This window comes from Acyrthosiphon pisum, chromosome A2 (assembly GCF_005508785.2).
Source record: "Acyrthosiphon pisum isolate AL4f chromosome A2, pea_aphid_22Mar2018_4r6ur, whole genome shotgun sequence".
NCBI lineage: Eukaryota > Metazoa > Arthropoda > Insecta > Hemiptera > Aphididae > Acyrthosiphon > Acyrthosiphon pisum.
Genome location: NC_042495.1, coordinates 86,522,182 through 86,533,534, shown reverse-complemented (window position 1 = coordinate 86,533,534; position 11,353 = coordinate 86,522,182). Strand labels below are relative to the sequence as shown.

At 33.9% G+C, this 11,353-nt stretch overlaps 1 protein-coding gene across 1 annotated transcript; it reads left to right on the top strand.

Moving 5' to 3' along the window:
- Window positions 1-2,735: 2,735 nt before the first annotated feature.
- On the top strand, window positions 2,736-8,777 carry LOC100574422 (zinc transporter ZIP11; the record flags this gene model as incomplete). Its single annotated transcript, XM_003245252.4, is given in 3 exon segments — window positions 2,736-2,834; window positions 5,992-6,150; window positions 8,529-8,777. Coding segments are annotated over 3 exon segments (337 nt in total), but the record flags the coding sequence as incomplete, so codon positions are not given.
- Window positions 8,778-11,353: the final 2,576 nt, after the last annotated feature.

Here is an 11,353-nt window from a genome sequence, read left to right as displayed (position 1 = left end):
ATATATTAATTTTTTTGTAAATTTATATTAATTGTAAACCACTTACAATTAATATATAAACGCAGTAGAGGGTGTCAAGGAAATGTTCATACAGATCAAGTAGTCATGCATAAGTACATAACAATATAACAGAACATCGTTTGAGATGTTATTTGACGTTAAAAAAAACAAATATTATTTGTATTGAAAAATATTTGAACAGCTGTAATAATGCCATATTTTATTTTCCTTTTATAAATCACAGATTTAATAAAATCGTAGTGGTCGCTTGCCCGGTCAGCCAAGTACGCTTTATGTCTGTGCGTGTAAACATACGTGTCAGAAAGTCTGAAAGACGATGACAGTCAAACGTCAAACCATCATTCTCCCAGTTGTCACGAGGGACGAGGATTGCGGTCCGATCACGCTCTGTGTTCTGAACGAGAACGACGAACAAAATATTTAAAATTGTCTAGAATTTAACAATGCTGCTATGGCACCTCCCAGGAGTCCATTCAATTTTGTTCTACATGAGTACATCAGATCCGTGCAAGCAATTGTACCTAAATACGTACAGTTATGCAACTGAAAGAATTCTTACTTATTATCAATAAACGTTGATCAGTGATCATTGATTCGCTAGCATAAATGTCAGTGCTCGCGTAATATCTCGAGGTGAATGGTTATCAGTGTCATTATCATCATCATCATTTCATATGAGTTTATTTTTTCTTCGTTATTTTCTTTTCTCGACATTCCGGCGTTACAAGTTGAACACACACACATCAATCGCCCCAAGACTCGAGAGTACATAATATTCTCACATGCGCGCGCACGCGGTTCATTCACTCGAACGCTGCAACCGCCACTTACTCCCCGTGATCGTCTCCGCGCATCGCCAACACCGCCGCCGCGTCCTCGACCCGTTATTATTACACGGACGTGTGTCACACACATACGCGCGCGTGCGGCGCACTTTGCGACGGCCCAGTTTACCGCCGACGAAGACGGCGACCAGTCCCCCCTCACTGTAGATAATAATAATAATAATATTTATTATTATTATTCCAGAAACGACGAGCGTACACGCCAAATATGTGTCTGTACTCTGTGGTCCCTACGAAGTATAATCTAACCGTCACTGCGCTTTGCCCCGAGTCGAAGGGTTTTCGTTTCTTCCCTCCAGACTATATTATAATATTATTAACTATTATAATACTAAACCATTATTATTTATTATCATGCCGTGTCACATAAGCGCGACGGTTGGTGGCAGTGCGCATTTCAATGAATATTTTCTGATTCATTCATTCATATAGGTACATAATAATATAAATGTATATGCGTATACATGTGTCGTATAATATAAAATGTGTGTACGTCTTTCGATTCCCCCGAGGGGTTTCTCAGCACCACCGACCCTATCACCCTCCTCCTCGTGAAACGGCCGTTAAGTTCTTCCATAGAAAAAAATAAAAAGGAAAGAAAAAAACGTGTTGGTAGAAATACACGACGCATATTGTGTATACACTCGTATATTGTACGTATATTATTATTATTATATATATATATAAACGCGCGTGTTTGCGTCTGGAGAACGGTCGTCGGCGGTGGGCACGTTGAACCGGGGCAACGAGATTTTTATCCGTCGCATTCCGCGCATTCTCCGAATAGCTGTACACGTCTCGGTTCCATTCCGCTATATATTATGCTATATACGCTGCGCACACGATCGTGTGTACGCGCACTCACGCGCCCACAACCCAGTACCCCGTCGTCTGCTTTATAGACGTAGGCCGTACGCAGCGCCACCGTCATAACTATATCGTTAAAATGTAGGTACATAACATAATATTATATTGTATGACATGCTTTTTCAATATTTTTCCGTTTCTATATCAAATACTGTACACCCATATTTGTAGGGTTCTCATTTGTGTGCCGAAACGATAAGGATTGTAAATAACGGTACAACACATTATGTTTTAATATTATAATCGCTAGACATTGAATGAATCAGTAGTGAGCTAATAGTCTCTGAAACACGATTTAGTAGCCCATGCGGTTGGTCCATTAAATTGTAGTGAATCATTGAATCAATCAATATTGTTCTTGCAACCCGGCATATTGTATGTTGTACTATTACTAATAAATTATTGAGTGACACTACTATGGTTGATACATTATTTACAGCCAAAAAGATGAGTGAAGTTCTGCGTAGCTTTTTCATGCTTTCTTCGATGCGTACACAAATACTGGATGGTAAAATTCGTTTTGTGCAAACACATAAATTTACTGTTGTAACACAAAGACGATTCTTCTGTTGGAGAACTGTATGACATATTATATACGTAGTATACCTACGTGCGTCTAAATGAGGAATGAGTATAAAGGCTAAAGAAAAATTCTCCCTGAACCATTAAAACGTGAAAGGCCACTGTTTGTGTAATGTACAGCCCCAACTGCAGGGGCGCCGAATATATTTTCGCGTCTTGCGTGGTTGACTTATAGCAGTGTAATAATTTTATTGGGAGGTGGGTGGTTATAAGTGGGGTCTTGGACATTTAAAGAATAAATCGTTATCTATATAGACTATTTTATCATATTACATTTTACAGACATTATATCATATTTCGTTTCTATATTTTACCCCACCAGTGAAATACACTTTGACGCAACTGACTGCAAAAACTATAATAATTTTGTAATTATTTAAATTAATTAATGTGAACCGTACCTATATATTATTGTTTCAGAAATTTGGCCATGGGAATTGGCATACAAAATTTTCCGGAAGGATTGGCTGTCAGCTTACCCTTGCAAGCAGCCGGATGTTCGAAATGGAAAAGTTTTTGGTAAGCGATCTTTCCTTTAAAAATTCCCTCTCCGCTCAAATTCGACTACCTGAAGATCGAATTCTTCGAATTGCCGATCAACCAGTATGCCTATTATTACCTTATGGTCATGTATTTTCTACATTATACACGCGCGTTTATAGACTTATAGTACGTATGTAATGTGTAGTTTTTTCCTCGTCGCCGTCATGCTCGCCGACGCAAATCCTCGGCCGCCCAAAGAAATCGGCGTCGAGTTTTATAGACCATTAAAAATACATCATAATAATTTAATGTATATAATATATAATATATTATTTATTATAAAACCGTTATAATTCTTATGTTCGAAAATTACCACACTAATTACAAGGCGCGGTTTGTTCTCTACCGGGAAAATGAACACATTCTACAAGTAGCGTTTATGGAAATCCGGATTTCCGTCTGATATATCGCTGCTACAAATACCACGGTGATATCATAAATCAAATAGTTGATGTATGTGAAAGAAAAAAGATTGATCCGATTTTCTCTTTTGACACTGTACAGTGAACAGATCATATATATAGCGATACGTACTATTCAGTTTGTATATTGTATACTCTTGTGATAATATTATGTTAGATAATATTGAATTTTCAGCTTAACGTTGCGATATCTCTTAATAATTTGATATCATTTTAACATAAAATGTTTCTCATTTAATCAAAAAAAATTATAACTTTTGATTATATATTCTCCATGTTATATTATTATGTACTTGCCTTTATGAAAATATTTCTATTTTAATTGTTAAAATGTAAAGACTCATCGCCCTCTATGAAGAGAAATACGCCTTCGTAATTCGTTCCTTAATTTCAGCAATTTTAACGCTTATAAGACCACCGAATACTTAGACATTGTTGAATAATATTTATTTTAAACGTATGAAAGTAGCACGTTGTACAAATTGCTCTAATATAATGTAATATTACATATTGTAATATTTAACATATTTTTTGAACACATTGAAGAATAATTTGAAGAATAATACTATATAAAAATATGGGAAAACGAATATTATCAAATTATATTCGTACTTACATATGTTATATGGGCGCGATCAGGTTTGTTCAAAATCGCTTTTTTGTATTATTTCGCACAAACCTGATAAAAACAAATTCGACGACTTTCTGACTAATGTAGGTACAACTGTGGCACCTATATCAATTTAATAATTATAAAAATAGGTAAATAGTTCATTTTTAGTTTTATATTTATAAATCTCATATATAATTATAATATTATATAAATCTAAATTCTAATAACAGACAAGTATATAACTGATACAAGTTTAAAATGATGTTAATACTATTAATAAATAAAGCAAATCGTTAGTTTATTTCAAATTGTTTTTCCGAATGTATTTTGTACATTTTATAAATTCATATCGAGAAAGTTTGTGTGTATAATAAGATCGTTAAGTTTATTTTGGAGGCCTATATTTAAATGGGATTCTTATATACGAATCCCATATAAATTCAAATGACATTCATATGCGGAACTACGGATGTTGCTCAAGAATTGGCCCCTTGGGCGAAAACAGAAAAGACAGTTATCTGATTGGACACAAATGGAACCATTTTTATCTGGTTTGGCTATGACAGAAATGTCGATTTTTTAGTTGTAATAGATCTGTTCAATTTTGTTTCACCAAACGTATAATGTCTATACAGCGAAATTAATCTTGATTTAATCTTTTTATGTAACTATACAAAAACAAGTAACATAAGGACAATATTATATAACGTATAACTGTATTTTTTAAGAGTATGAATGATTTTATTTGATTGTTTATTTTTTTTTTATTGATCATTGATGATATAAAAAGACTTACAAATTTAATAGTTTTTCTTTTCTTTTTTTCTTAACTTAGTGTTGCATTATAATATTATCGTAAGGAAAAAAAATATTCGTAATATTTTACTATCGGCATATGGCCCAATTAAAAGCCGTTTATAAGAAATATACTAATACATCATTTACAATATACTTATATTAATAATATTTTGTTGTATCAAAAGATATTTATGAATTAAAATCATATTTCTGTTGTACGAACAGCGAATGAAAAAACACAATAATATCAGTGTACTATATAGTATAGACTGTTGATTAGGTAACAGTTAAGGAAGTTCATTGCTCTGTTATAATATATAATATAAGTATATATTAACTGTACCTACCTATATTCGTGTGTATATGTAATACGTTATTACTGAATGATCTGAATTACGTGTCATTAATTATTTATTAGTTCGATAGATCGGTATTATATAGGTATTGTATAATTACCAGATTACGTGAATAATTAATAACAATTGTCTATAGTCTTAATACGTTAAGTGAAAAACGAATTTATTAAAATTGTTATTGTTAACTTTAAGTTACAGACCATAGTGGTGAATTCGTGATGTGTTGTGTACGTATAAAAAACTAACAATAGGTACCTCCGTGTATCAAATATTTTCGTATTTATAAATTTCACAGTGCTACGAAACGTTTTGCATGCCGTTTCAGCCTTTTCTTTTCGGGTGTTTACTGTTCCCGTTTCTTATCAAATATTTAACCGACACTTTTAACCCTGTATACTGTATATTCCTGCAGAGAGATGTGGAGGTGAACATTTTACGTTAGTACCTATACAAATGTAGTCTATATATACGCGTTAGCCTGTATGCTCCATACCCTCGATTTACAAGTAAAAATAAATCGTGTCCTACTACTCCTACTTCCCAATCCGCCCCATATCGATTTGTTTTATCCGTCTACGCGCGACGCAGCAAATTAACTTTTCTTACGAGTAACGTCCGAGGGTCGGTATTATAAAGTTAATTAAACTATTATCAAACTCATGGGGTGTTAAATCAGTTCATAGCACATACCTTTATACGCGCGCGCGCGCGCGCGCGTGTGTGTGTGTGTGTGTGTGTGTGTTCTTATAGTGTTTATTTTGTAGCACATAAAATCAGAGCTTTTGTGTTCGGAGGGTGTGGGGTAGAATATCGTTGTCTGCCACTAGTCAATCTCGAGTCTCGACACCTATAAGAGACGACTTTTGTCATCTATAATGTTTCATACATTAACATAACATTGTTTTAATTGTTACCTGTACGTATATATATTTTTTTTTTCACAGGTATGGACAACTTAGCGGCATGGTGGAGCCGATTGCTGGACTCGTGGGCATATTCGCCGTTTCGTTTATCAAGCCGCTGTTGCCTTACGCCCTGGCGTTCGCCGCGGGTGCGATGATTTACGTGGTCGTTAACGACATCATACCGGAGTCAAATTCCAGGTATATAAAATTATGTAGTGCACACGGACGTCAAACTACGTCACTACAGCGACGCGACAACTACGCTATAATAATCATACGCCCGCCTGCCCACCGCTCACCGCCCACTCTTGCATCCGACTCACCGCGTATGATACCTTGCTGCACCCTCCTCCCCTCGCAGCAGACGACACCCCCGCGCGCTTTACTTGCGTCGTTATTATAATACACAATATTATTATTAATATACAATTATTATAATATAGGAGGAACTATCTTATTATTTATTTTATGTACTCACACCCACTCCGTACCTGTGTGGTGTGCAGGTATGTGTCGCGTGTGCGATGCATACCTTCCTATAATAGGTATAACATTATTATAATATTATATTATAATATACGCGCGCATAACGTGTGACCCTGACGGTGCCGCCACCGTCGCGCACGTATTATAATATAATATCAATGGTTTCTCACTCTCTGGGGGTCATATAACTGTAAAATCTCTATATGCAATCTCCTTTGACGCCAGGAATGCAGCAGTACAACTACGCTACACACACACACACACAATTAGACGATTCCTTTGGTCGTTAGTGAGAGCGAGTGATCGCGTGGTGGCGGCGGCGTCGACTATCGCGACCTCTATTGCCTACTATGGCGTTTAACGCGAGCCGACGTTTGTCATGAATGGGCCGCCGCCGTGCCGTCATATTATTATTATTATTATTATTATTATTATTATTATTATCATCGATACTTCGTCCGGCCACCGCGGCCTTGTAACCGAAACGTGGAGGCTGTCGCTGCCGACGCCACCGCCGCCCGCATCTTATTTTTAATTGTCCGAAACGATGCGACGATTTGACGTTTCGTCTCCAAAATCTTAGCACCACGGCGTAACGATAAATTACAACTGCAGTACTGCAGAAACGATCGGAAACGATTCTTGTTTAAGTAACACGTGACGTACCCATCTTGTCACTGTATATAATACCTATTAGGTCCTTTTGTTTTTTTTTGTAACATATTAGAAAGACAATTTCTACCTTAATCCCTCGATCACCGAATCACCCCATTGCTCTCACACAGCTGCAGCTGCTCGATTTCCGAAATAGTAAACTACAATGGCTATACCAATATTATGTCTTTTAAAAAAATGTTTGTGTATTCTTATTTATTATCATGTTCATTGCTCATTGCTCGTCCCATATTATCCTTTCATTTATTAAAATGTTGGTTCTTAAAATGTTTAAGTTTATTTAATGTTTATCATAGTTTAAATTATTTACTTGTATAACTAGTATTTTCAAATACTTAAATTTTGCATTTCATTGTAATCTTTAAAAATGGTTTTACTTAAAATGTTATTTTATAATCTATAACCTTATGCTAAAAATAAATATACCTCACTTCTCAATATTTTCTAAGGCTTAAGCCACTACAATTATAGACTATTAATTACTTGTTTGAATTAAGATGTATTTCATAAACATTTTCAAAAAAATCATCTAGACTGACTTCTTCAAAATGTATATTGGAAAGGGAGGAGGGGTAACTATTTTAGATAGATACTTCTTGAATGGTGTAAAAAGTATTTTAAAATACGATTTTTATTAAGTATTTTTAAAAGTAAAAATATCATAATTAGAATAAATACATAGTTATAAGAAGAATAAAGTGTTGAGCATGTTTGGTGAATAACGTTGCATATTATAATAATATAATATAAATATATAATACCGTGTCTTACTATCATATTATATATAATACCGATTATATAATTTCAGTTAAAAATATTGTGTCCTTATTGCTTATACAATGATTGACAAATTCTGATATATATTATTTAACAATAAATTAAGTATACTTTGTGTCAAAACTCTGTACCTATAATTAATGTAAGCATATATATTCGGTCCCCGAAAACTTTTTTAAAACTATTCCAACGCTCTATATTACTGCAGCTGATCTGTTTCATCGTAAGGAGATACATTTTGATTTCTGTGATTACATATTCATTTGCTATTTCTATGTGCCTTGACTGTAAGACCGGAGTAGAACCAAATTCAGGAATAACAACATTCAATAAAAGTAATTTAAAAAAAATTTAATTTTTAATTTTTGACCGGGAGAAAATCTACTGTGAAATTGCCAAATCCCTTACAATTCTACTGCAGAGCTGCCAGAAACATATTTTAACTTTAACAATCGCCTTTGAACTGGCCGCCGAAGCCGGCGTGCACAGAGGGTTACATTTTGGCGAACATATTATATTATTATATTCACACTATAACATATTCTTGTTCGAAAAACCGGAGCAACGAAAACGATCATTGTCATTTGTTGGACACACGTTGCCATTTAATCGAATCGCCGTGTTTAATTTTGTTACAGTGGCAACGGGAAGCTGGCCAGTTGGTGTTGTATCGTGGGATTCGTCGTGATGATGTCATTGGACGTGGGACTCGGTTGACTTCATTAGGTATTACCCGTCATTTTTTTCCTACACTGACCCATATTATTATTAATTTTTTTTTTTTGATTCACCTATCCTATATTTAATGCAATTTATTTATAGACTTTAATTTAGTTGTATGTGCTAATCAATGCATGTTTAAAATATAAAATATTTTTATTTATTTATACACTTTTTTTTTGTTTATTAGAAGTATAATACACATTCATTATAAATGTGTAATATTTATAATTATTATTGTATACACCATACGTTTATACGTACAATTATCATATTTATTGACTACTGGGTGCTATACAGCAAAGTGAGATGATAAACGGCCTAGATACTCAATAAGACATCATTACTGAACCACGTGACCGCTGCGCGCCGTTGAATGACCGCAGGATGGTCGTTTTGCCTATTTTTGTTGAAGTCTTTAGGTATGTCTTGCTCTCTCTAACCGAACACCCCTATATAGAAATAACAATATAACCCGTAGCGGCTGTAGCAGTAAGTTGTCTTCAATATCGATATTTATATTGTAAAATCTAAAACACACGCACGCACATAAATACATAATACTATATTAGTTGTAATTTAGTAATATTTAGCGGTATATGTAGCTTTTGGCTCCATTTTTATACGATTATAAAAAAGTTAAAGCAGAATTATTCCGAATATAGTAAATCCAATCTCCCTGTAATTTCCAGGGAAATTATAAATGGTTGTTCCATAGTTGTGGACTTACACAAACAATTACCTTGTATATATTTAAAAAAATATTTTATTAGTACCTACTCAATTTGCTGAGATAAATTTTGATCACAAATTAAAAATGATTAAATAAAACATTCCGAATTAAAAACATATAATCTGTTACTTATTTCATAGTGTAATATAATGTGATAATAGGTGCTATACGTATTAATGTACTAATATATTACAAAAAAATATATTTTACAGAAAATTGATTTATTCAATTATATTGTAAACCAAATCCAACAAGTAGAGCAACAATTTATGGACAATGAAGAGTTTAATAAACAAGAAAAGTTAAATAGAAAATGTGAACTATATGAAATAGTTACTCTGATGAAAAAAAAATATAAAAAAAATGAATAATGAAAGATACTTGTAACGTTTATCGGTAAAATTGCGATTTGTGAAAGAGATAATCGCGCTTGAACGTAGTGTGATTTCCGTGTTGAAAAGGAAGATTCTGCTGTAAATATATTTTAATATTTTATGGCCGGGGGGGGAGGGGATTATTGTTGGGTTTGAGCAACACGTGTGTATGTGGGGCGAGGTTTTGTCGCTAAAATCCCGGGAGGACACCCATCCGGGAGCTGGCGACGCTGGACGAGGCTTAATGGCATCACACATTAGCGACTGCGGCCAACAACCACGCCACATCAGGCCCCATCACAGATATTAAATATTATATATGTGGACCCCATAATCCATATATTATCAAAATTAATTTATAATATTGTATACAAAATATATATATAATCAATTGATAAAAAAAATAAAAATAGATTAGTATTATAAAAATTACCTTGAAAATTACAGGTAGATTATACTGTAGAAATTCGCTAGACTAAACCGGTGTGAAAAATAATGCACCGGGATTTTTGGACCATATCATTTACATGGTTCATTATCCCGGTGCGGGATAATGTGGGATAATTTTAAACCGGTTTAATCTAGCGAATTTCTATACTATGATTATACTATAAAGTGTAAGGTCCGTTCTTACAATATCCGGTTAAAGTTAACCGACACTTTACCGGACATTGTAAGAACGGCCCTAAGACGAATATAGTTCCGCTTTAACTTTTTCATGGCCGTATAAAATGGAGTAGGGAGCATATGGGGCTTACTATACTACTCGTGTCCTGTATCCTTGCAATCAAAAGTAATTTGAACTATTCAAAATTGATAAGTTTTTATAATTATGTTTTGTTTTGTAAAAACTGATTCTTGTCCGAGTCCCCTAGAATAATATATTATACATAATACATCTATAAAACACGTACAACTATATCTTATATACGTATAGTATGTATATATTATATTATTTTGGTTTTGACTGTCCGGCTGTTTATATATTATCAGGGGCGGACTGGTCCAGGGTATTATAAACCAGGTAGCACCCTAGGCCTACATTCGTATTTATAATACAGGCTCGGATTACCATTTTTGGCCCTTTCTTAAGCTTAACTCTTATTGTAATGTAGAACTCTTTCCTAATTTTAGTAAGTTTAAAAAAAAATTACGGGCCCTTAATTAATTTGGCACCCTGGACCAAAAGTAGCCAGTCCGCCCCTGTATATTATTGTGTATAATGTATATTATATAATAATAAATTCTTACTTATCGATTTTAAAACGTAACCTATTTGATAATCCAAAAACGCATTATTCGAGCATATAGTAGTATTATCCTTCCGGATGATATTTCGCCTCTTCTCTTCTTCGTCTTCATTTTTTCGTAAAACCAACTAATAAAGACTCAAATATTATGTTGTAGCCTGTAGGTACCTATACGAGATCACATCCATATCCCCTGCTATCATAATATTAGGTAGGTATATATAATAATGTAAATAATGTACATGCGGCTGTTGCTGTCCCGAAATATTAAAATGTATACTGTAATACCTATGCTAAATAACAATTTATTTGGATTCCTCCTTCAATTTACAAATGGGATAGAGGGAACTATCCAAAAGCAATTTATTAAACATACATTACCTATT